General features: G+C 41.8%; 1 protein-coding gene and 1 long non-coding RNA gene across 10 annotated transcripts in view; one reads left to right on the forward strand and one right to left on the reverse strand.

Annotated features, from left to right (window-relative positions):
• SUSD1 (sushi domain containing 1) overlaps nucleotides 1-26,317 on the reverse strand; it is a 282,806-nt gene that overhangs the window by 123,779 nt on the left and 132,710 nt on the right. For 5 of the 9 annotated variants that reach the window (XM_049636149.1, XM_049636130.1, XM_049636122.1 and 2 more), the window contains 3 exons: nucleotides 25,231-25,270; nucleotides 14,530-14,623; nucleotides 9,282-14,203 (listed from right to left, as the gene is read on the reverse strand). In XM_049636149.1, coding sequence (XP_049492106.1) covers nucleotide 14,203; nucleotides 14,530-14,623; nucleotides 25,231-25,270 — 135 coding nt within the window. In that variant the 3' untranslated portion in view covers nucleotides 9,282-14,202. Of the gene's footprint in view, nucleotides 1-1,303; nucleotides 1,696-9,281; nucleotides 14,204-14,529; nucleotides 14,624-25,230; nucleotides 25,271-26,317 lie in introns of those variants that run through there. The other 4 variants (XR_007459116.1, XM_049636099.1, XM_049636112.1 and 1 more) reach the window with 2 other exon arrangements.
• LOC125927059 (uncharacterized) overlaps nucleotides 22,028-26,317 on the forward strand; it is a 187,645-nt gene continuing 183,355 nt past the window's right edge. The window contains exon 1 of the long non-coding RNA XR_007459221.1: nucleotides 22,028-22,127. This is a non-coding gene — a long non-coding RNA (uncharacterized LOC125927059). The remainder of the gene's footprint in view (nucleotides 22,128-26,317) is intronic.

Below are 26,317 nucleotides of genomic sequence, written 5' to 3' on the forward strand. Positions count from 1 at the left end.
CTCCCTTTTCCCCAACCATCTGCTTGTGCTCCCTTGCTCTAAAATAAAATGAAAAAAAAAAATCACAACAAAGTAAGAAGATAAACACTCAAAAGACTCACTTTCACCCTGTCCACCTCCACCCCATTATTCCTTGCTCTATTTGTAACCATTTTCATTAATTCACTGTTATTGTTCCAGTGTTTCTTTATATAAAATTGAATACATATTTTCATTTCCCCTCTTACACAAAGCATAGCATACCATATCCAGTATTCTCTACCTTGCTCTTCTCATTAAAACAATATATCTTAGAGGGATTCCTGGGTGTCTCAGTTAAGTGTCCAACTTCAGCTCAGGTCATGATCTCATGGTTTGTGGGTTCAAATCCCATGTCAGGCTCTGTTCTGACAGCTCAGAGCCTGGAGCCTGCTTTGAATTCTGTTGTCTCCTTCTCTCTGCTCCTTCCCCACTCACACTGGGTGTGTGTCTCTCTCCCTCTCAAAAATAAACATTAAAAAAAAAACAATATATCTTACAAATCTCTCCATATCAGTACATAAAGCTCTTCTCCATTCCCTTTCCACAACTGCATGGTTATTCCACTGTGTTACATGGAGATATCATTGTTCATTTCCTCCGGGGAGGCATATGGGTTGTTTCTCTGCTTTTTTGATTATGAACTAGGTCACAGCAAGTAACCCTGTACATGTGCCATTTTCAACATATGCAAGTGAACCTACAAGAAGTGGGAATTCTGAGTTACAGGATAAAGGCACCTGGACAAAGGCAATGTAAGTATTGCCAGGTTCCCTTCCTTTTCATAGAGGTTGTACCATTCCATAACCTCTCTAACAATGTTTGAGTGCCTGCTTCCCCACAGCCTCAAAAGGAAGTATGTTGGGGGAGGAGCCAAGATGGCAGAATAGCATGGAAGCTTTTGGTGTGTTTCACATCCATGAAATACAGCCAGACCAACACTAAACCATCCTACACACCTGGAAAACTGATTGGAGGATTAACACAACAATCTGCACAACCTGAACCACAGAATTCAGCAGGTACGCGGCGCGGAGAGCTGAACTTGGGGAGCGAGAAGCCACAAAAGGTAAGGAACCCCTTTTGCAGGTGGAGAGAGGACGGAGACTGGGGAGGGGGGAGCATACGGGAAAAGCACCCGTTCCCAAAAGCAGCTGGAGAGAAAGTGGGAAATTGGAAACAGCCGCAGGGACTAAACTAAAAAGGGAGAAAGGAGAGAGGGCTTAAACTCCATTAAGACTGTAAACAAGGGGAGCACAAAGGCTGCAACTCCGCAGCTCGATACCTGGTGGTGCTCTGGTGGGAAGGGCGAATCCCCAGGAACAGAGTGGAGTCCGGAAGGTTCTGAGGCCACACGGGGAAAAGCGGTTCCACTGCTGGAAGGGACATTTGGTAGAGACTGTTGAAGCCACCTGGTCCCAGCAGACCCCGGAAGGCAGCCACATTCGCTGGTACTGGGGCAAGGTCGTTGAGGGTGAAGTCTGGTGCCAGATGTGTGTAGTGATTTTCCATAATCCCTGAAACGCTGCTGCTACACTGTCTCATGAACTTTTTCTGGGGCGGGCTGGCACCTGGCCGCAGTCTCGGGGCACCGTCAACAGCAGGGTCCAGCAGGCATTCCTGGTTGCAGCCGACATTCGGCCATTGCTCATTCGGCCATTGCTCGGTGAGACCCTCCTGCAGAGGGGCGGAACGGGTCAAACCCACAGTCCTTCGGAAGCAAGGGGCCGGGGAAAACAGCCGCATCTGAGACAAAACTTGGGAGAAGGTACTGCCTGGGGCCTGGTCACAGAGAGTGAAAAAGTGGGGAGTGGACGAGAGCTGAAGACAGAGGACTGGTACACGATTGCTGATCCGGGAGAACAGAACGGGTAACTGGGTGGCGCCATTTTCACCGCTCCCGCGCATGCGCATACGCACCTACGAGCACTGCAACAATCCACCCCAGTAGGCTAGCAGCGCCATCTAGTGGAGAGTAGAGCTGTTACACCGAGCCCCGCCCAACTGGGCCAACTTCGCTCTTCAAGAACACAAGCCTCATACTGGCTTAATTTATGGACTATAAAGAGCTACGTAGACTGACTTCTAGGGGAAAACAAAGCAATTTCAGTCCTACTTCAATCTGTTAGCAGGTTCATCTATTATATATTTTTTCTTTTTCCTTTTTCTCTTTTACAATTCTTTTCTTTTTCTTGAATACAGAAAGAGAAAAAATGCATTTTTATTTCCAATTTTTATTAAAAATATCCATCTTTAAGTTTTATTACTATATTTTTTACTTTTGTGTAAATTTTTCCAAATTCTACTTTACTTCCATCATTTTATTATAGTCTACTTCAGTGTACTCACCTTTTCAAATTTTCAATTTCCTTTTTTTTATTTTTTTCATTTCTTTTTCTTGAATGCAGAAAGAGAAAAACTTCACTTTTACTTCCAATCTCTTTTAAAAATATTTTTAATTTTTATTACTATATTTTTTGCTTTCATGTAAATTTTTTCAAATTCTTACTCCCATCATTTTATTTTACTCTACTACAAGTGTATTCACCTTTTCAAATTTTCAAACGATTTCTTTTTTCTTTTTTTTATTCTTCTCTTTTTCATTTCTTTTCTTTTTTCTTAAATACAGACAATGAAAAAATTCATATTTATTTTTAATTTGTATTAAAAATATTTTTCTTTAATTTTTTCTACTATATTCTTTCCTTTTGCATGTATTTTTTCAAATTCTATTTTACCCCCCATCATCTCATTTTAGTCTACTTCAGTGTATTCATTTTTTTAATTCTCAAACGATTTCCTTCCACCCCCCCCCCCTTTTTTTCCCTCGAATCTGTCAAACCACTTTTAACACCCAGACCAAAACACACCTAGGATCTAGCATCATTTATTCGATTTGCGTGTGTGTGTTTAATTTTTAATTTTAATATTTTTTTAATCTTTTTTAATTTCAATTTTTCTACCTCATTAATTCCCTTTCTCCCTTCAAAATGACAAAAAGAAGGAATTCACCCCAAAAGAAAGAGCATGAAGAGACGACAGCCAGGGATTTAACCAACACAGATACAAGCAAGATGTCTGAATCAGAATTTAGAATCACGATAATAAGAATACTAGCTGGAGTCGAAAATAGATTAGAATCCCTTTCTGCAGAGATAAAAGAAGTAAAAAATTGCCAGAATGAAATAAAAAATGCTATAACTGAGATGCAATCACAGATGGATGTAGTGGCGGCAAGGATGGACAATGCAGAACAGAGAATCAGCGATATAGAGGACAAACTTACAGAGAATAACAAAGCAGAAAAAAAGATGGAGATTAAGGCAAAAGAGCACGATTTTAAGAACTAGAGAAATCAGTGACTCATTAAAAAGGAACAACATCAGAATCATAGGGGTCCCAGAAGAGGAAGAGAGAGAAATAGGGGTAGAAGGGTTATGTGAGCGAATCATAGCAGAAAACTTCCCTAACCTGGAGAAAGACACAGACATCAAAATCCAGGAAGCACAGAGGACCCACATTAGATTCAACAAAAACTGACCATCAACAAGGCATACCATAGTCAAATTCACAAAATACTCAGGCAAGGAGAGAATCATGAAAGCAGCAAGGAAAAAAAAAGCCCCTAACCTACAAGGGAAGACAGATCAGGTTTGCAGCAGACCTATCCACAGAAACTTGGCAGGCCAGAAAGGAGTGGCGGGATATATTCAGTGTGCTGAATCAGAAAAATACGCAGCCAAGAATTCTTTATCCAGCAAGGCTGTCATTCAAAATAGAAGAAGAGATAAAAAGTTTCCCAAACAAAAATTAAAGGAGTTTGTGACCACTGAACCAGCCCTGCAAGAAATTTTAAGGGGGACTCTCTGAGGGGAGAAAAGATGAAAAGAAAATATGTACATATATAAATAAATACCAAAAGCAACAAAAGATTAGAAAGGACCAGAGAACACCACCAGAAACTCCAACTCAATGAGCATCAAAATGGCAATAAATTCATATCTTTCAGTACTCACTCCAAACGTCAATGGACTCAATGCTCCAATCAAAAGACAGGGTAACAGAATGGATAAGAAAACAAGATCCATCTATATGCTGTTTACAAGAGACCCACTTTAGACCTAAAGACACCTTCAGATTGAAAATAAGGGGATTGAGAACCATCTATCATGCTAATGGTCAAAAAAAGAAAGCCGGAGCAGCCATACTTATATCAGACAATTTAGACTTTAAAATAAAGACTATATCAAGAGATGCAGAAGGGTGTTATATCATAATCAAGGGGTCTATAGACCAAGAAGACCTAACAACTGTAAACATTTATGCACCAAATGTGGAGGCACCCAAATATATAAATCAATTAATCACATACATAAAGAAACTGATTGATAGTAATACCATAATAGTAGGAGACTTCAATACCCCACTCACAGCAATGGACAGATCATCTAATCAAAAAATCGACGAGGAAACAATGGCTTTGAATGACACACTGGACCAGATGGACTTAACAGATATATTCAGAACATTTCATCCTAAAGCAGCAGAATATACATTCTTCTCCAGTGCACATGGAACGTTCTCCAGAATAGACCATATACCGGGACACAAATCAGCCCTAAGTAAGTACAAAAAGATCAAGATCATACCATGCATATTTTCAGACCATAACACTAAGAAACTCGAAATCAAACACAAGAAAAAATTTTGAAAGGTAACAAATACTTGGAGACTGAAGAACATCCTACTAAGGAATGAATGGGCTAACCAAGCAGTTAAAGAGAAAATTAAGAAGTTTATGGAAGTCAATGAAAATGATAACACCACAACCCAAAGCCTCTGGGACGCAGCAAAGGCGGTCACAGGAGGAAAGTATATAGCAATCCAGGCCTTCCTAAAGAAGGAAGAAAGATCTCAGATACACAACCTAACCTTATGCCTTAAGGAGCTGGAAAAAGAACAGCAAATAAAACCCAAAACCAGCAGAAGACAGGAAGTAATAAAGATTAGAGCAGAAATTAATGCTATCAAAACCAAAAAAGCAGTAGAACAGATCAATGAAACCAGAAGCTGGTCTTTGAAAGAATTAACAAAATTGATAAACCATTAGCCAATTTGATCAAGAAGAAAAAGGAAAGGACCCAAATAAATAAAATCAAGAATGAAAGAGGAGAGATCACAACCAACAAAACAAATAAAAACAATAAGAGAATATTATGAGCAATTATATGCCAATAAAATGGGTAATCCGGAAGAAATGGACAAATTCCTAGACACATATACACTACCAAAACTGAAACAGGAAGAAATAGAAAATTTCAACAGACCCATAACCAGTAAGGAAATCAAATTAGTAATCAAAAATCTGCCAAAAAAACAAGAGTCCAGGGCCAGATGGCCTTCCAGGGGAATTCTACCAGACATTTAAGGAAGAGTTAACACCTATTCTCTTGAAGATGTTCCAAAAAATAGAAAGGGAAGGAAAACTTCCAAACTCTTTCTATGAAACCGGCATTACCTTGATTCCAAAACCAGACAGAGACCCCACTAAAAAGGAGAACCATAGACCAATTTCCCTGATGAATATGGATGCAAAAATCTTCAAGATATTAGCCAACCGGATCCAACAATACATTAAAAAAATTATTCACCACGACCAAGTGGGATTTATACCTGGGATGCAGGGCTGGTTCAATATCTGCAAAACACTTAACATGATTCATCACATCAATAAAAGAAAGGACAAGAACCAGATGATCCTCTCAGTAGATGCAGAGAAAGCATTTGACAAAATACAGCATCCTTTCTTGATAAAAACCCTGAAGAAAGTAGGGGTAGAAGGAGCATACCTTGAGATCATAAGCCATATATGAACGACCCAATGCTAATATCCTCAATGGGGAAAAACTGAGCTCTTTCCCCCTAAGGTCAGTAACAAGACAGGGATGTCCACTCTCGCCACTGTTACTCAGCATAGTATTGGAAGTCTTAGCCTCTGCAATCAGACAACACAAAGAAATAAAAGGCATCCAAATCGGCCAGGAGGAGGTCAAACTTTCACTCTTCGCAGATGACATGATACTCTATATGGACAACCCAAAAGATTCCACCAATAAACTGCTAGAACCGATTCATGAATTCAGCAAAGTCTCAGGATATAAAATCAATGCACAGAAATCGGTTGCATTCCTATACACCAACAATGAAGTGACAGAAAGAGAAGTCAAGGAATCGATCCCATTTACAGTTGCACAAAAAAACATAAAATACCTAGGAATAAATCTAACCAAAGAGGTGAGAAATCTATACACTGGAGACTAGAGAAAGCTTATGAAAGAAATTGAAGAAGACACAAAAAAATGGAAAAGATTCCATGCTCCTGGATAGGAAGAACAAATATTGTTAAAATGTCGATAACTACCCAAAGCAGTCTACATATTCAATGCAATCCCTATCAAAGTAACACCAGCATTCTTCACAGAGCTAGAACAAATAATCCTAAAATTTGCATGCAACCAGAAACACCCCGAATAGCCAAAGCGATCTTCAAAAAGAAAATCAAAGCAGGAGGCATCACAATCCCAGACTTAAAGCTAGACTACAAAGTTCTAATCACCAAGACAGTATGGTACTGGCACAAGAACAGACACTCAGATCAATGGAACAGAATAGAGAACCCAGAAATGGACCCACAAACGTATGGCCAACTAATCTTTGACAAAGCAGGGAAGAATATCCAATGGAATAAAGACAGTCTCTTCAGCAAGTGGTGCTGGGAAAACTGGACAGTGACATGCAGAAGAATGAACCTGGGCCATTTTCTTACACCATACACAAGAAGAAACTCAAAATGGATGAAAGACCTCAATGTAAGACAGGAAGCCATCAAAATTCTCAAGGAGAAAGCAGGCAAAAACTTCTTTGATCATGTCTGCAGCAACTTCTTACTCAACAAGTCTCCAGAGGCAAGGGGAACAAAAGCAAAAATGAACTACCGGGACCTCATCAAAATAAAAAGCTTCTGCACAGCAAAGGAAACAATCAGCAAGACGAAAAGGCAACTGACAGAATGGGAGAAGATATTTGCAAATGACATATCAGATAAAGGGTTAGTATCCAAAATCTGTAAAGAACTTATCAAACTCAACACCCACAAAACAAATAATCCAGTGAAGACATGGGTGAAAGACATGAATAGACACTTCTCCAAAGAAGACATCCAGATGGCCAACCAACACATGAAAAAATGCTCAACATCACTCATCATAAAGGAAATACAAAACACAACCACAATGAGATACCACCTCACCCCTGTCAGAATGGCTAATATCAACAACTCAGGGAACAACAGATGTTGGCAAGGATGCAGAGAGAGAGGATCTCTTTTGCACTGCTGGTGGGAATTCAAACTGGTGTAGCCACTCTGGAAAGCACTATGGAGGTTCCTCAAAAAATTAAACACAGAACTACCTTATCACCCAGCAATTGCACTACTAGGTATTTATCCAAGGGATACAGGTATGCTGTTTCAAAGGGACACATGCACCCCCATGTTTATAGCAGCACTATCAACAATAGCCAAAGTATGGAAAGAGCCCAAATGTCCATTGATGGATGAATGGATAAAGAAGATGTGGTGTGTGTTGTGTGTGTGTGTATGTGTGTGTGTGTGTGTATGTGTGTGGTGGAGTATTACTCGGCAATCAAAAAGAATGAAATCATGCCATTTGCAACTACGTGGATGGAACTGCAGGGTATTATGCTAAGTGAAATTAGAGAAAGACAAAAATCATATGACTTTACCCATATGAGGACTTTAAGAGACAAAACAGATGAACATAAGGGAATGGAAACAAAAATAATATAAAAACAGGGAGGGGGACAAAATAGAAGAGACTCATAAATATGGAGAACAAACTGAGGGTTGCTAGAGGGGTTCTGGGAGGGGTTCTGGGCTAAATGGGTAAGGGGCATTAAGGCATCTACTCCTGAAATCATTGTTTCACTATATGCTAACTAATTTGGATGTAAATTTTTAAAAAATAAAAAATAAAATTAAAAAAAAAAAGGAAGTTTTTTGGGGGCACCTGGCTCAGTCAGTTGAGCATCTGACTCTTGATTTTTGCTCAGGTCATGATCCCAGGGTCATAGAATTGAGCCTCGCGTTGGGCTCTGTGCTGGGCATTGAGCCTGCTTCAGATTCTCTCTCTCCCTCTGCCACTCTACCCCATTCATGATCGCTCTCTCAAAAAAAAAAAAAAAAAAAAAAAGAGAGTGTGTGGAGTGTGTTGTTAAACTTCTGGATTCCCCTCAAATTGATAGCTAAGAAATGATATCTTACTAATTTGCATTTTTCTTAAAAGTGAGGTTGAACATCTTTTTTTAAAAATGTTTTAGAGCCATTTGCATTTCTTTTTTGTGAGCTATAGTTTCATGTCCTTTGACCCCTAATTGGACTTTTTGTTTTGACCAAATTTCTAAGAAACTGAAAATAATAGGTTGCCAATACTTCCACATTCTAAAATGAGGTTTTTTAAATAGTCTTACGACACCTGATATCCAGGATGTAAAGTGATTTAAATGGAAAAGGTCAAAAGAGAGAAATTCCTTGGAGAAAGCCATTGGTGTCCCAAGAATTTTCAATCCCCCGCCACAATGACAAGGGGATCTTTCCTCAGCCTGGAAAGAGAAGCTTCAAGGGGACCCCACACTCAGAGTTTCTGACTTGTGTCCCGTAAACCTTTGGAAGACACGCTGGCCTGGTAGCGGATTCCAAGGATAAGAAACTCAAGGGTCAAGAAGCTGAGGCTGTCAGGGCAGCAATAGGACAAAAAAGTGGGATCCACACTGGGAACAAGCTACACTTCCATTAATGGGAGGACAAAGGGTCAAATGAATAAGGAAACTTGTGTGGCTGGAGTGACCTGTGAGAGCAGGCGGTCCTCCATTTGGCATGGAAGGATCCCATGAGTCCAGTGGATACCTGGGAAAGTAATTATGTTGGGGGAGACAACTTGGTGTGACTTCTCCCAAAAAAGGACAGACTTCCAGGGCAGGACATCTCCAGGAACACCAGCAGTGAGAGGCCATGGGATACATGTTCAGGGGCAGGAGCTGAGGCAGTGACTTAAGAGGCCAGGATAACAAAATAGAAAATACCTAGATATACATAACACAAAATAAGCATAAGCTACCTTGTAAATTGAAAACTAGAATACTCTAGAGAGGGACACACACAAAATTAAATGGAGACACATTCCATGTTGTGAGATAGGAGCACTCTTTATTGACCACATGCCCCCCCACTCCAACCAAAAAAAATATTAAGATTTTGGGGGGAATATGACCAAATAATTCCTTAGTTTATGTATAATAAATATGTACACATGAATAAATATATAATAAGATCTGAGAATAATCTGAGAATTAACAGAAAGAGTGGTAACTTAATTTTACTTGGTACTAAAAATCCTATTTTAAAGTTGGAACAGGTGGTATTGGCACAGAAATAGATCAGCAGAACAAAGGAGAACATTCAGAAATAGACTTTGGTATCTAATTCAGTATATAATTCAAACCACTAGAGGAAAAAAGTCAATGAATATTAATAGGACAACTGGCTAAAACCATTTAACAGCTTAATTTAAAGAAAAAAAAAAAAAAAAAAAAAAGATCCCTTCTGTCCCGAACCTCACTCTGTATACTAAAATAAATTTCAGATGGATTAAAGATTTAAATGTTTTTATTTTATTTTTTTTTTTATTGTTTATTTATTTTTGAGACAGAGAGAGACAGAGCATGAGCTGGGGAGGGGCAGAGAGAGAGGGAGACACAGAACCGGAAACAGGCTCCAGGCTCTGAGCCGTCAGCCCAGAGCCCACGCGGGGCTCGAACTCACGGACCGCGAGATCATGACCTGAGCCGAAGTCGGCCGCTTAACCGACTGAGCCACCCAGGCGCTCCTAGATTTAAATGTTTTTTAAAACTGCTGAATTATATTTATTACCTTGAGATTGGAAGGTCCCTCAAGCATGGCACCAAAGATACAATATATAAGGAAAAAATGGATAAATCTGACTACCTAAATTTTAAGGTTTTGTGTGGCAAGATATGACACGATCAGGGTCAAAAGGGAGAATGATAAACTAGAAAATTTGTTTATAAAATATATGACAGCCAGGAATAAAAATTACTATGATACAAAGAGCTTTTCATATCAATAAAAGACAAACCAAGTACCGAGAAAAAAGGCAATTCACCCAGACAGAATTACAAATGACCAATCAACATGCAAAAATAAAGATATGCAAATAAAGCATGGAAACATCATTTTTCACCCATCAGATTAATCAAGATGAAAGATATCAACAGTGCCCAGTGGTGAGGCTTTCTGCTAGTGAGATTGTAAACTGGTATAAACTTTCTGCTGAGATTCCTCTGACAATATGTAGTAAACGTAAAACATATACCATTTTCAATTTCACACAATTATACAATTTGTATAAGAATAGTAAACATCTGGAAACATCCTAAATACATAATGCACAAAAGAGTATTGGCTAAATAAAATATGGCACAAAATTCTAATGCGGTCACCATTGACTGCATTTAAAAAATGTGCCCAGAAATGAAAGAAGCAGTTTACAAAACTACACATGTAGTTTGACCCCATGTTTGTAACCCAAAAAATGGGTTGCACCAAAAAATGTATGGATATGGATACACATGCATACACACACACATCACCAAAATGATTCATTTATTCTCCTTCTCTCTCTCAAACAATAGGAACACTGCTTTTTTAATTGATTTGCTTCAATGTATCACCTGTCCACATTAGGCACAAAGAAAGCCCCATCCTCTTTCCTCTCCAAAATGCAGCACTTCAGTTCAGCAACAACAGTCATGCAGGCAAAAGGCCCCTAAAGCACTAATTGATTGACTACTACTAACATTGGTTTTCTCTTAGATGAATAGAATGGAAAAATAGAAGGTTTAGAAACTCCAAATGTGAGATCAGCAATAAAAAGGGAACACCTTTTTACTTCCTTTAACATCACTTTAAGTATTAACTTGATCCCAAACTAATGTGGAATTGCAAGATCATCACTTTTGCTCTGGTCTTGGGTTAAGTGCCCAGCTACAGTTTCAGGTCTTGAGTCAGAGACAAACTATTACCTATTTCCCCTAATTAACCTCCAACTCTTTGATGGTTTGTGGCTCCTTGTAGAAGAGATCTCGGGGGGAGATACCTTTTACTGAAAAGACAGATAAAAGAAGATCGGCTACAGTAGAAAGGTCAATGGTTAAAACACATATATGGAGAGAGAAACACAAAGGCCTGACTCTCCCCAAAACCAAAAGGGATGTCCAAAGGTGAGCTCAAGGCCAATCAAATCCTAGGAATGAGGACTAGACTTGCATCAGACGACTCGGCCCCACAACTCAGGCCACATACCTGTCTGAACCCATTTCTCCATTCTAAAGTGGGAAAAACGGTAACCCCTAACCTTCCCACCACACACGACTGTTATGAGGATGGAATGGAAGAATGTGTATCAACAAAAACTCCAGTGGAGATAAACAAAAACCTCAGGCATGCAGACACACAAATCAGCCAGGGAACAATCTGCTCCTATCTGGTCAACCTCTAATTTTGATTCCTAACCTAGAAGGGACCTCACAACTGGGTCTCGGTGCTCACTTCTACACGCTTCCCCATGACAGTCAATAGGGGGAGATCCTGCCTCCATCCTCAGCTTGGACCTGGCTTTATTTAGAGGCACTCCAAAGCGACTCCAAGTGCTGCCTGGGCAGCCCTTGGGCAGACAGACCCTGCATTCTCCCGGGAAGACCCACTATTGCTCTCCTGAGATGCCCTCCCCACCTTAACCACGAATCTGCTTGGGGGAAAAAAAAAAAGAACAGTATTATGGTAAAGCTCCCAGGTGAATTTAGAGGACCTCAAGCTGCCCGCCGCCATGTTTATGAGGAAACTGTTCGAAAAGAACTGCAGAAAGATATACATCCTTTCTGCAAACTTCAGCACCTGCTTCTGTTCAGTAATACTACTGAGCAACTGTGTTATGTACTCAGAAGTACAGTTTACCGAACATTTTACTTAATATTTAGTCAGTTATTTTACCCAGAAACTTTTGATACTGAGCAGGTGGGATTTCTTGCTTTCAACGACAACTTTGCCAAGTTCCCATGTGGACCACAGTAACTTCTTTGGCAGTTAATTGTAGAGCTGGAAATTAAGGGGGCTACAGAAACATATGGTGTTTACAGAACCAGTAAAACAACAACAACAATAATTAATTCAGATTCTCTCTTTGGATAGAGGAGACTTTAGGAAAAACCTTACTCATCAGAGACCCTACCCTACAGTAACCACAATAATTTGTAAGGATTCCAAATTTCATTCAAGAGCTGTGAAAATAGTATGAGTTTGAATAGCTGCACATAAAGATTAAAAGTAGAAAGGTATTTGTATTAGTCTTTTGAGAGCTCTACTCTATAAATCACCTAAGATGAGAGCAGGAAAGTTTCTAAACACTCATCTGCGGTTGTAGGCCAAGGTAGTACCTCAGAGGACAAAAGACAACTATTCCTAATACTGCCTAAGCTGGCAGGGCCAGGGGCTGACAGCTGTTACTGAACATCCAGGTGTCAGGATATTGCTTCCCTCTCTCTGACTCTTCCTAATTGAGGGGATATACTTGGACCTGGATCTCCCAGGGCAGCTTCATAGACAGTTTCCACCTGTTTCTACTGTTTCTATTGTTTCCTCATCTGCAATACACAAGCTCAGACCACACAGATCTGACCCTCACTAACACCCAGGAAGCTCACGGAGAGAGGACACACAAGTCCATCCTATCAGAAAGACTGTCCCTTTTCCTCAGGACTGCAACACTGCACAGTTCCAGGGCCACGTTCATATGCACCTTGCCCTGAGGTTATACAATATAACTGTCTCCTGGTTTCCACCCCCTTGCTTTTTATTCTCCAGGCCTAGAAGAGGGAGAAAAGGGATAATACCATTGTTACTCAGGAAAGCCACACGCCTCTGTCTTCTCCATTCATTTCTTACTGAGCCTTGGAATTACACCACCAGTTAGAGAAGACAGTTAAAGAACACGGATTCAGAGTTTAAAAGCCAAGTCTAGTACATTCCGTCTGTAAATTCAGCAAGTTGACGGTGGGCCCACGGCTGCTTGCATTTAATGTGTCATGGCTCATGATAAGGGAACAGTCATAGTTACTGAGGTTGTAGGTAAAGGGGAAGATTACACATCACTCACATTCTTCCCCCTTCCCTATGAACACATGGATTCTGGCCACGGGCTTTATAACGTTTCAACCCATTGTTACTAAAGGAAGGCACAGGTCATTTATATCAGAGAGTAATAAAAAAGGTAGACAAGGCTGCTATAAACTTTGGTGTGGAAGAGAAGAACTGACTAAATTAACAGAATATTTTTATTGGAATGAAAACTTGTGGCTTTTGATTACCTGTAAACCAATGGATCTGTATCAAAGCGACACTGCCTAACACACATTGCAGGGAACTTACTGGAGTCAGGCCGGGTTAGTATACTATTCGCATGTCGATCGATTGTAAGAAAAGGGTTGCTTCTAAAATGTTTGACAAGTTTGCCTACTGTCAATGAGCTCTATCCTTTTGAATGATCTCCTTCATAAAGGCAAATTCTAGCCCAAACTTAAGTCCCCCTCATCGCTCATTGTAAAAGGATGGATTCCAAATTAATTCAGAGATGCCATAAAGGAAGATGCAGAGACTCTCTTGTATTCAATGTCCAGAAGAGCTGACTCTCAGGTATCACTCAGAGGAAGACAAGGGTCCAGCCCACATGATCTTTAGCCTGCGGTCAATATTATATTGTATATCAAGGGTCTCACGTTCACACACAGAACTGGTTGTGTAGCAAGCAGAGAAGACATCAGCAATTCCTGAGTTTCCTCCTTTTGGGGAATTCCACAGAGGTATTCACCATCCTGAATCCAGAAACGGGACCAAGCTGGGAATGGAAAAAGTTGCAGACCCATACACACCTGGGTGGAAGTCACATGGGGCCTCTGTCTAGGCAGGCACCTGAGAAACAGCCATAACATCTGCCTCAGCACCGTGCATCCTCCACAGGTAGTGCCCGTCTGCAATCTAGATGTGGAGGAGGAAAAGAGTCCATTGACACACTCTGGTTTTCCCTTGGTGTATCTCTATCTGCAGCTCATGTACCCTCATGGGAAGCAGCATGGGAAATCAGCACAGCCATCACCAACCCTGCTCTTTTTCTGCACCAGAAGCACATCTCCCTCCCTGCCCGAAGGTGTAGACTACTCGTGCCTTTCACCTGCTGAGTGCTGAGCCCAGGACAACCTCTGCCCACATCTCCTTTGGCTCTCCTCAATCCCAGCTGTTCTCATGACTCCAACCCCATCCTTCCGCCATTCCGCTCATTTCTCAAAAATGACAGTCTCACATACCACACAGCTGAGAAGGACAGGAATGCGAGAATAATCACAACAGCCACGGAGCCCAGCCCAACGCCCACCATCTGCTGCAGCATGAATGACGAATCTGCAGAACAAAACCACATGCTGAGCCCACAGCAGGAATCGTGGCCCTCCCAGGAGGCACAGGTGCACCTGTGCTCACTCCATTTTAACCCAGAGCGTGGCCCCATTTACTAAACCATCCCAAGAATGCTCAGAGTGCCTCTGTGTCCCCTGAGTTGGCCTGGAGGGTGTAGGGCCTAAGGAAAATACAGTTCCAAGGGATTTCTGAAGAGGAAATAGAAAACCAGGCCACATTCAAGTTACAAGGGATAAAAAAGCTCATCTTGTTGTGGATACAAATACAGCAGACCGTGTTGCTTGTATTGGTCCTCTCTCAACCAATTATGCCTGAAAGTTTTTATGGGCAGTTTTCGTTTGCATTGAGGAAGAAGTCATTCTGACATCGTTTGGATTTTTGCTCCAAAAATGATAGGTAGGTCCAGTGGTCAGACACAGCAAACAAATCCTCCCTGCCAGATAGAGTCATCTGTCATTTTCCCTGCACACCTACAAGGACAGCACCTCCCTGCTCTGCTCAGCAGGTTGCCATGAGGATAAAGTAAGAAAATTGATGTAAAACCTCTTTGGAGGACGTGTATATGTTCTCTTTGGGGGGTATCGTATGTCAACCCCAGGGGGATGCTTTGTTATAAACCAAAAGACACCCACATTTGAGTTGCACATTTGGGCCAAGTGACTGAATCAGAGCATCATGTTCTACACTAAAGGGCTCATTTTCATTTGCAAACAACTTATTTAGCATTTACTATATGCCAAACACTGTTCTAATTACTTCTCCTAACTACCCAGTGAGGACTATAATAATAGTGTATTGCAATAATAGTGCCCAGCGTAATAACAGTACATGGGACACTATTATTATTATTATTCCCATTTTACAGATGAGGAATGGAGGCACGGAGTGGTTCAACAACTTGCCCAAGGTGACCTAGCTAATAAACAACAGAGCCAGATCGAAACCCAAGCTGTCTGGTTCCAGCATCTTTGCTTTTAACCATAACACCATGCTTTCCCAGTGCAGATCTGAATCTACATGGTCTACAGCAGAGAAGGTCATGTTCCCCCCCTCGTGTAGGCCCTGTCCTTTCCTGCACAGGCTGAGGATGATGGGGTCTCAGACTGTAGCAGTGTAAAAGACCAACTGTGCAATGGTGCCACCAGACATCGAAAAGATCTTGGGGGATGACCCTGCATGCATAGAATTAGAAAGAAAAATACCGAGGCACCTGGGTAGCTCAGTCGGTTAAGCATCTGACTCTTGATTTCGGCTCAGGTCATGATCTCATGGTTTGTGGGACTGAGCCCCACATTGGGCTCTGCGCTGACAGCACAAAGCCTGCTTGGGATTCTCTCTCTCCTTCTCTCTCTGTCCCTCTCCCACTTGCACGCACTCTCTCTCTCTCTCAAAATAAATAAAATAAAACTTAAAAAAAGAAAAAGAAAAATGCCATCAAGCCATAGAATAAATGTAAGGAAGCACAACTAAGTCCAAATTTTGCCAAATGATTTGCCGTGGTTTTTACTGCCAGAACATCCAAATATTTCATTTTTCTGTACCCTCCTGTTAACAATGCCCCAGGCACATGCTTAGTCTGCCCCTTGGGTCATCCAGCACTGCCTTGGAAGAGTCGAAAACAGCAAAAGCAAAGCTCTGTTAAGTAAGGAGGGGCTTGAGAGGAAAATTAGTAGCCCCTGGACTTGAGACCCTCAAACATAGATGACTCTCTTCCTTGGCAGTGAAAGAGGCACATCTGAGAAGAGAGTATATATATATAGTATATATATATACTATATATGCCAGTATATATATATACTATATATGCTACTTAACTTTTTCATTACTTAATTTGTGTGCTACAGTAGCCACTGGACACAATGTGGCTATTTAAATCTACACTAGTTTCCATTAAATTAAAAGTTCAGTTTCTCAGTCATACCATTTCAAGTGCTCAATTTCAAGTACACATTTCAAGTTCCCAGTAGCCACACGTGGCTAGTTGCTACCATATTGGACAGCACAGCTTCAAAATCTTCCCATTGTTGCAGAAAGCTATGTTGATTGGCACCTGCTCAGATCTCTCCAACCAGGCTGGGAGCAGTTGGGTTCTGTTCTCTAATAGGGTAGCTGGCACCAGCAAAAGCAGCCATGGACTACACTTCTTGCTAAAAAGCTCTGCAAAATCCACTACCTCAGAAAGTGTTTTCAGGAGACTTCCTGGAAAAAAAACATGGCTTATGCTGTTTGGCTACCTTTAATATTCAGGGGAAAGAAAAAAAAAAATGTCTTGAGGCCTTACAAAAATGTAAGAGGCCATACTACAAAATGGAAGGATGTGGTTACACTAGAAATTAGTGGTGAAAAAAAAAAACAAAAAACTAGGAGAGTGACTCACATTATTAGTGATAAACAGTGCGGTATCAGCATAGGAATGAATATACTGGAACATAACAGCCTAGAAATAAACCCACGTATACCAAATAAATTTCAGAGCTTAAATACTGAGGTCAGGTTGTCCAAGTCTGTAACTGTGGACTCTGGACAAGTTGCTTAGCCATTCTGTGCCTCAGTTTCCCCACTGAGGGATGATCGAGTAACATGGGAATGATAATAACAGTGCCCACCTCATTGGGTTATTGTGAGAAACAGATGAGGTAAGTCATGTTAGCACTGTGCCTGGCAGGCAGTAAGCAACTGGCAAATGTTAGCTATTGTTAATTACTGTTTTGTTACTGTTTCAAATCATTAGGGGAAATGACACATCACTCGTAACTAGTGTTGAGAAAATTGGCTGGCCATTTAGAATAAAAGGATTTTGACCATTTGAGCTTATATTATATATGCCAAAATAAAACCCGGACAGGTTAAAGGCTCAAATAGCAACCTAAAAAAATTAGAACAAAATGTAAGTGAATGCCTACCTAAAATATTTATCTAAAGCAGATGAGAATTTTCTAAGCATTATTTACTAATGCAGAAACCATAATGCTAACTGCTGGGAACTACTGTGGCTCTACCACAAAGCCATCTCTTAAAAGATTTTGCCTGGCCTTGACTTTAAGTTATCATCGACTACACTTTGCAAAGCCTATCTTCCTTCTACAAAGTTCCATGTTCTTTGCTCATCTCCAGCCTGCTTTCTCTTCACTATTTCTCAAAGACCACTTGCAGTGGTCCACTGGCTCATGTGAAAACTGTATGAACCTGCATTATAGAATGTGCTTCATCCAGGTCAGAAGACTTTATGTGAAGCAGTTAGCTCTTCTCTTGCTTTGAAATGTCCCCTCACAAACCAACAGGACAGAAGCAAAGTAGGAGTGTATGAACCTGACTTTCTCTTGACCATCCACCAGCAGGACATCATTTACCCTAAGCCACATGCCTGCCCAACTACTCCTTACCCTACACAAAAGTATTGGACAACCATCTTTTTTGTTCTGCATAACATGACTTGGGTTCTGGCTCCAGGCATGGTTCTTGCTGGTATGCATCTCTTGGTCTACTTTGTGCATGTAGTCTGTGAAAATCTGAGTCTATCCAATCCAAAGTGTTCACAGTGTAGCCACACAAGATTTCTTTAGGGACTTCCCGCCGTTAATTCCTCACTGAGAACATTTACAGCTGACCAATTTGTATTACATTTTTTAAAGTTCTGCCATCCTCTGGTTACCCTCCCTTTCACGGTTTCATGCTATAAAATCATGCTTATTTTTCTTCTGAATCACTTGTAGAATATTCTATCAGAAACTGAAGTGAGTGAGTCATGTGTTGTATCACAGATTTGCAGTGACTCAACCTTGACAGGGTAAATCCATTAGGCTAAACTCCACCATTCTCTTCAGCGTGGCTCCCTGAGGAGGTACAGTGTTCAGGAGGAATGACAGGCCTTCTCTGTGCTTATCTTCAACTCTTGCACTAATGCAAATATCACAGGTGCTGAGGAGCAAGTTAGAAAGACCCTGTGCCTACTCTCAGGCTCTGGGACAGCTTGAAAACTGCCTATGGATGTGGACATTTTTTTCATGAATTTACACAATCAGGGCCATTTCCTGAAAGCAATAATTCTGTTCTCCAAAAGGTACAAATAATTAGCACCATGACTTCTGTTTGGCATGTGAAATTCCTGTCTGCTATTCTAGGGTCTCCTCACTTGAATTCCCTGCAGAGGAGGAGACGGCGAAGGAGATCAAAGTAGAAGATTAATTTAGAGATAAGTAACACCTGATGAATCAGCAACTTTTTAAAAATTCATTTTCGGGAGCCTGGGTGGCTTGGTCGGTTAAGCATCCGACTTCGGCTCAGGTCATGATCTCACGATCCGTGAGTTCAAGCCCCGCATCGGGCTCTGTGCTGAACACTCAGAGCCTGGAGCCTGTTTCGGATTCTGTGTCTCCCTCTCTCTCTGCCCCTCCCCTGTTCATGCTCTGTCTCTCTCTGTCTCAAAAAATAAATAAACGTTAAAAAAAAAAATTTTTTTTTAAATAAAAAAAAAATTCATTTTCTACTGCAGCTTCCAAATTACCATAAACTTAGCAGCTGGCCCCCATTCATTAGCTTGCACTTCTGTAGGCCAGAAGCTCAGGCACATTGTGACTGGGTCCTCTGCTCAGCGTCTTCCAAGGCTGAAATCAATGTGTCAGGTGGTCTGCCTTTCCCTCTGGAGCCTCTGGGGAAGAACCTGCTTCCAAATTCCTTGCAGCTGCAGGACTGAGGTCCCCATATTCTTACTGGCTATCAACCATTGGCGGCTCAGCTCCTATGGGCCACCCACATTCCTGCCATGTGGTTCCCTCCATCTTCAAAGACGGCAGGAGAAACCCTTATGTCAGATCCATCTCTCCCTTTGAATCTCCAATCTCCCGTTTCTGACCCCTAGATCCAGACTGAAAGGGCTCATGTGAAGGTCAGGTCCATCTGGATAATCTATTTGGGATCTTAATTACATCTTCAAATCCTTTCACGGCAACACTGAGAATAGCCTTTGAATGAGTAAATGAGAGAAGGTGGGTGTCCAGCAGTGGCCACATTATAATTCTGCCTACCACAATTATGCAGGTTTAAAATATGCATGCGTGTGTGTGTGTGTGTGTGTGTGTGTGTATACGTACATGTGTGTAGCGTATACAAACATAAACATACACACTAGGATTAGATCTTAAGGTAACTCTTCCCTGGCTTATTTAAGTATTGCACTTCCTATGCTTCATTTTTCATCAGACTATGCGGCTGGCTCACCAGTAATCATCCAACCCAATGGGTTCCAGGCACTGCTCCACTCTTCAAACGTGTTCCCTCAGGGTATGAAATCTAGTATGAAAGGACAAGTGCACCAGTTTCTCTAAAGTATGGCAGAATGGCTAAGGAGAGGGAGAGGAAGAGGGAAGGAGGAAGGGAGAGAGAGAGAGGGCGTTCCTGCCTGTTGAATAAATTTTAAGAAGCTTCAGGGAGGAGACAGCATTTCATTTTTTTTTTTTAACGGTTTTTTTTTTTTTTTTTTTTTTTTGAGACAGAGACAGAGCATGAACGGGGGAAGGGCAGAGAGAGAGGGAGACACAGAATCGGAAGCAGGCTCCAGGCTCCAAGCCATCAGCCCAGAGCCCGACGCGGGGCTCGAACTCATGGACCGCAAGATCGTGACCTGAGCTGAAGTCGGCCGCTCAACCGACTGAGCCACCCAGGCACCCCAACAACATTTGATTTTAATCTTGATGAATAGGTGGGATTGTAACAAACTAGTGAGCAGAGATTACAGGAAGGTTATAGGGCAATCCGGGTGGAAATAAGCAAGTAACCGTATGAGCAAAGACACTGAGGAAAATAAGCAAGGGCCGTAACCAGAGAAGAGCTAGCACATCATTTTGAATGGAGAAGGAGAGATGCAACTGGAAGGGCATGCTGGTGTCCAAGTGAGGCCTTAGAAACCAGTCTAAAATGTAATGGAGAACCATGGAAGAACCATCAGGGGAAATAGGAAAATCAGAGCCACAGTTTGGACAGATGAGTCAGGCATGTAGGCTGGAGTGAAGAAGGAAACCCTGGGGTGCCTGGGTGTCTCAATCAGTTAAGTGTCCGACTTCGGCTCAGGTCATGATCTCATGGTCTGGAAGTTCAAGACCTGCTTCGGGCTCTGTGCTGACAGCTCAGAGCCTAGAGCCTGCTTCGGATTCTGTGTCTCCTTCTCTCTCTGCTCCTCCCCGACTCTCTCTCTCTCTCTCTCTCTCTCTCTCAAAAATAAACATTTAAAAAAAATTTTTTTTAAAAAAGGAAACTATGAACACCATGATGGAAGAGGAGAAAGGAGGCTTTGCCCACTCTCTGTGCTACAGATAATAAAGGCCTATGCACAAGGGGACGAATCCAGAAATGAGACCAGCACACCCTAGGCGTAAAATGTGGCTGAAAGGGAAAGGGTCACTAATGACTCAGGGGTTTCATGCCTATGACTGAAGAGTGTTCTGTGATTACAGTGTGTGATCATCTCCCATATATCAAATGACTTTGCTTTGTGACTCAGGAAATCACAGACTCAGTACTTTGTGGCTGGAAGGGATCAGAAAGATTGTGGTAAGAGGCAGCTGAGAACCTGCCAAGTTAAATATAATTGCAAAGGCCCTCAGCTGATTAGTAGCAAGGCTCAAGCAAGGAAGCCCAGGCCTCCCCATTTCCCATCAAACCAACTGCTGGTTCCCTGGTAATCACAAAGCCCTTTTAGGAGCAATCTGCGTCAGGTAAGTAGCATAATTTGTCACTGGGCAAAGGCAAGAACGGGGCCGTTGCTCGGCAAATGAACTGGAACAAGTTCAGGACTAATCTGGATCCTGCAAATTATTTTGTGAGATGGCAGTCTCCAACATTTTTGCAAAAGGGGACTACCAAAGGTGTGTGCACAGTACAGGTAACGTTTGTACATAGATATACAGAGTAGAATTGCCTTCAGAATTTCAACATTACACTGGGTTTTCTATTATCTCCAGAGCCTCCCAGTAGTTTGATTTCAAAGGTTTGAACCCTCTTTCAACACTGGTTTTTAAGTTGAGAGGGGGTAAAAAGGTACCACCAAAAGTCACGTAGACATTTCCAAAGCAAAATCCTCCCTGTTAAGTTAATCACAGTAGAATGACTGTGGCCAGCTCTTTGGCCATTTCTTCCACCCAGTTTGAGTTTGCTAATCATATCAAACAGCTGCTGAAAGCCGTGAATTCTGGAAGCTATTTCTATGTCCAGGAGGCCTGCACATCTCCATTCTTCTGATAAAAGCACCTTTTTTCTTTGTGGGAACTCTATTCCCACCCTTATAGCCTTAGGGAATGGATTGGCTGCAAAATGTCCAAATGTTGAAATACGTGGCTATTTCTTGTGGCTTTCATTTAAATTCCATGACAGGGTTGGGAATGCAAGCTGGTGCAGCCACTCTGGAAAACACTATGGAGGTTCCTCAAAAAACTAAAAACAGAACTACCCTACGACCCAGCAATTGCACTACTAGGTATTTATCCAAGGGATACAGGTATGCTGTTTCGAAGGGACACATGCACCCCAATGTTTATAGCAGCGCTATCAACAATAGCCAAAGTATGGAAAGAGCCCAAATGTCCATCGATGGATGAATGGATAAAGAAGATGTGGTATATATATATATACAGTGGAGTATTACTTGGCAATCAAAAAGAATGAAATCTTGCCATTTGCAACTACGTGGATGGAACTGGAGGGTATTATGCAAAGTGAAATTAGTCAGTCAGAGAAAGACAAAAATCATATGACTTCACTCATATGAGGACTTTAAGAGACAAAACAGATGAACATAAGGGAAGGGAAACAAAAATAACAAAAATAACAAAAACAGGGAGGGGGACAAAGCATAAGAGACTCATAAATATGGGGAACAAACTGAGGGTTGCTGGAGGGGTTGTGGGAGGGGGCATGGGCTAAATGGGTAAGGGGCATTAAGGAATCTACTCTTGAAATCATTGTTGCACTATACGCTAATTTGGATGTAAATTTAAAAAATAAAATAAAAAAATAATTAATTCCAAGACAGGGAGCTTAGCCCATCTACACACAGAAGTGTAACAACACACATCTTTGTTAAGAAAGACCCTCACTAATTATGCTAAGTGAGATAAGTCAGACATAGAAAGACAAATATTATACGATCATATTTATATGTGAAATCTAAAAAGGGAGAACTCATAGAAATAGAGAGTAGAATGGTAGTTGCCAGGGTCAGGGGGGTGGGGAGAAATGGGGTGATGTTGGCCAGAGTACAAACTTCCAGTTATAAAATGAATAAGTACTAGGGATCTAATGTACAACATGGCAACTATAATTAACAATACTGTATTAAATACTTGAAAGCTGCCGAGAGAGTAGATCTTAAATGTTCACACATAACACAAATATTCATGGTAATCATGTGAGCTGATGGAGGTGTTAACTAACCTCATTGTGGTAATCATTTTGCAATATAGATCAAGTCACCACCTCAAATTCAATGTTATATGTAAATTATATCTCAAGAGAGTAGAGGGGGGTGGGGCACAAAGACCCTCGCTGCCTGGCAACCACAATCCAATGGTCTGGTAATGCGCCTTGCCCAGTAGAAAAGCCATGTCCTCTGCTCTTTTTGAAGTTGGTGTCAGTAGAGATTAAAAAGATGGGAAATAAGATTAGAAGACAAGCAGACAAATGAAGGAAGTCTAATTCTCCAGGTCCCTTCCCATCATTTCCTGCTAAGCACCCTCTACTGACAAGGTAACAAATCCCCCATTGTGAAGTGCCCCGAGCTGGAGTCCTCCTGGAAGCACAGTTCTGCAGGCACTTCCTCACCACCCCAGCCTATTGTTTTATGCTGCTCTGAGGTAACAGACAGGATGCAAGGGGTTAAACTGATACTCCAAGCTAAGAGCAAAATTCCTCAGGGTGTTGCTAGGACTCATAAACCGCAAAGAAAAAAGGTCCAGATACAAAGGTCATAAACTTGACAGGATTTCTGGTATTAAGCAACAAACTAATGGAATTCCTAGGAATCAAATCCACTGGCTGGCTGCCTGTTGGTTTAAAGAAATGTACTGCCAGGGAAATCCCAAGTCTGGCAACCAAGGAGCTGTGATTGCTCAAGCCCTGAGGCAGTTCTCCCACCTGGACAACTGCCCGTGGGAGGAAGAAGGTTTAAGCTACACAGCACCCAGCTGCTACATCTCTTGTGTCTGTACAGCTCTGGAGGAAAGGGACAAGGGTACTCACTCTCCCATCGGGCAGACCCAGGAAAAGACTGAGGCAGCCCATCTAACCGACCAGGCGGCTCACTCTGCTGCCAGGGCAGGGGATGCCAGTTTTTCCCATCCAGCAGGATGTGGTCGCTGTTATGGGCGCCCTGACCACTGCACAGCCTTTTATCTTTTCCTCCTTTCTAAATGAAAGTGCTTATTGCGCTTATTCAGTTTCCCCTTTCACATTATAAACTGCGGTTTGAGGATGCTTACATTGGGCATTTAGTCATAGATTGCTAACAGATCGTGAGAGGTCCCCCTGGATTTGATCAAGAGGGATGGACCATCCCCAGGAATCCTGGTCTTGGAGCTGGATGCAGTAACAGAGCCACACACAGTTGTCATCCAATAGAGTTCTACTTGTGGTTGTATACAGGATAATTCTTCCATCGTGGAGGGGGTTTTTCTTAAAAGTATACATATAAGTGTGTGCGCATGCGAAGCAGCTAAATGGCTCAAAGCAGTCGACTGTTTTGCTCCTTGTATTGGTCTGTCAACATGTTTCCGCGTGCCTCTTTTCCTGATGCGGATCGCGTCCACCTCTCAGTGCAATCCGAGTGTCGCTGTCCATGTCAATCACACTGATCTGCCCCCAACCAGCCACATGAATAAGCCCAAAATCCAAGGTAGGCTGTTCATAGTACATAGTACTCTAGGAGGTGGTACCAGTCATCCCACGGACAGGCACCTAATCTAGGAGAAAGGGTTCTTCCCCTGAATTGAAAAACTTTCTGTTCCCACTGGAGTTGCTAAACTGGGCAGCTGGTGCCCATCCCCCTCCATCGCATGGCTTATTGTAGAAGAAAATGAAGCCAACCCATCCTTAGAAACAGAAAGCAGAGGGGTGCCTGGGTGGCTCAGTCAGTTAAGCGTCCAACTTTGGCTCAGGTCATGATCTCACAGTTCATGAGTTTGAGCCCCGCGTGGAACTCTGTGCTGACAGCTCAGAGCCTGAAGCCTACTTTAGATTCTATGTCTCCTTCTCTCTCTGCCCCTCCCTTGCTTGTGCTCTGTCTCTCAAAAATGAATAAATGTTAAAAAAAAAAAAAAAAAGAAGAAGAAGAAAGAAAGAAAAGAAACAGCAGAGACAGAGGCAGAGTGTGCCACTCCTGGTTTCAAGTCCCAAGTGTCAGTTTCTGGAGTCCTGGTGCCCCTGTGGGTTTAGGTCCATAAGCTCCCCACCCCCATCCTTTTCAGCTATGGCTTTTTGCTTAACTAGTATGAGATGGGTTTCTGTCACCTTTAACAATTTAAAAAGAAATCTCATTAACATAACTCGATGCTGCAGGCTGGAGGGGAGAAATAAGGACAGGATGCTTAAGCAGAAAATGGTTTTACCTTTCACGTGAGCCCAAACTGCACAGGAGCATCTTCTCACCTATAAAGGAAAACACAGCAACACGTTTAACTAGGCAGCACATGACATCAGTTTAAATAATACATTTTAGCCCAGAAAATTTAATGTTCTATTTCTCTTAATTTGGATGAAAATATCTTTAAGGCCTCTTCTAGCTCTAACATAGTATACTTTAGCCATGTGACTACTAAGTATTCGAGGGACTGGCATAGGTAGCAGGGACAGAAGTGACCCTGGGGATCAATTCTATAGCTTCTCAAAAGATCTCACAAAGCACACACTATGGGTAAAGGACAGAAATGGCAATGAGTTTCATTCCCCTGGCCAGCTCTCAGCAACTGGCATTGACTGCCTGTGAACTCTGTTGAGAAAGATTCCAAGGTCACATCCAGTTCAGCAAGATAGTGATGCATGTGATAGGCTAGGCTATGAGAAGCCTTGGCATATAATAATACTTCACCTCTCTAGAGAATACTTACCCGGCTGCCTCAGTTACCCAAACAGTAGCCAAGGGCCAGAAAGAGAACAAAATAACAACAACAACAATAGTAATAACATATGAAAGCTCATCCATGGTAGAGGAGACCCACAAACTCATTGGAATGAAATACCTTCTCTTCTCCCCCAGTTATTATGTGCATATTTGTCTGTTAGGAATGGCTGGGATTAGTCTGCAAAACATTCCCCAGAGGAAACTAAATAGCAGGGGTTAGAGAAGGATCCCTCTAAGTTCAAAAGGAAATTCTCTTTCAAGTGACAACCTTGGGCAATCTGGTTTTCTTAAAAATTGAAAAAATATATTTACACTGACAAATTCTGGGGAAAGCTCAAAATGGCCATAAGCTTTTGAATGTGACTAATTTTGCCTTGATGCTAAGTGCAACTAGTGGAAAATAATATCCAATAATAACCAGTGAAAGGGATCTAACCTTAATAACCAGTAAGGCACGTACTTGGGAATGGAGTATATTAAAGGAGAGAAATTGGTGGGGCCAGGTGAAGAAGGGAGCTCATTAAAACAGAGTGTCATGACCAGATTTACACTTTACAAAACTCATTCTGGCAGTT

This window comes from Panthera uncia, chromosome D4 (genome assembly GCF_023721935.1).
Source record: "Panthera uncia isolate 11264 chromosome D4, Puncia_PCG_1.0, whole genome shotgun sequence".
NCBI lineage: Eukaryota > Metazoa > Chordata > Mammalia > Carnivora > Felidae > Panthera > Panthera uncia.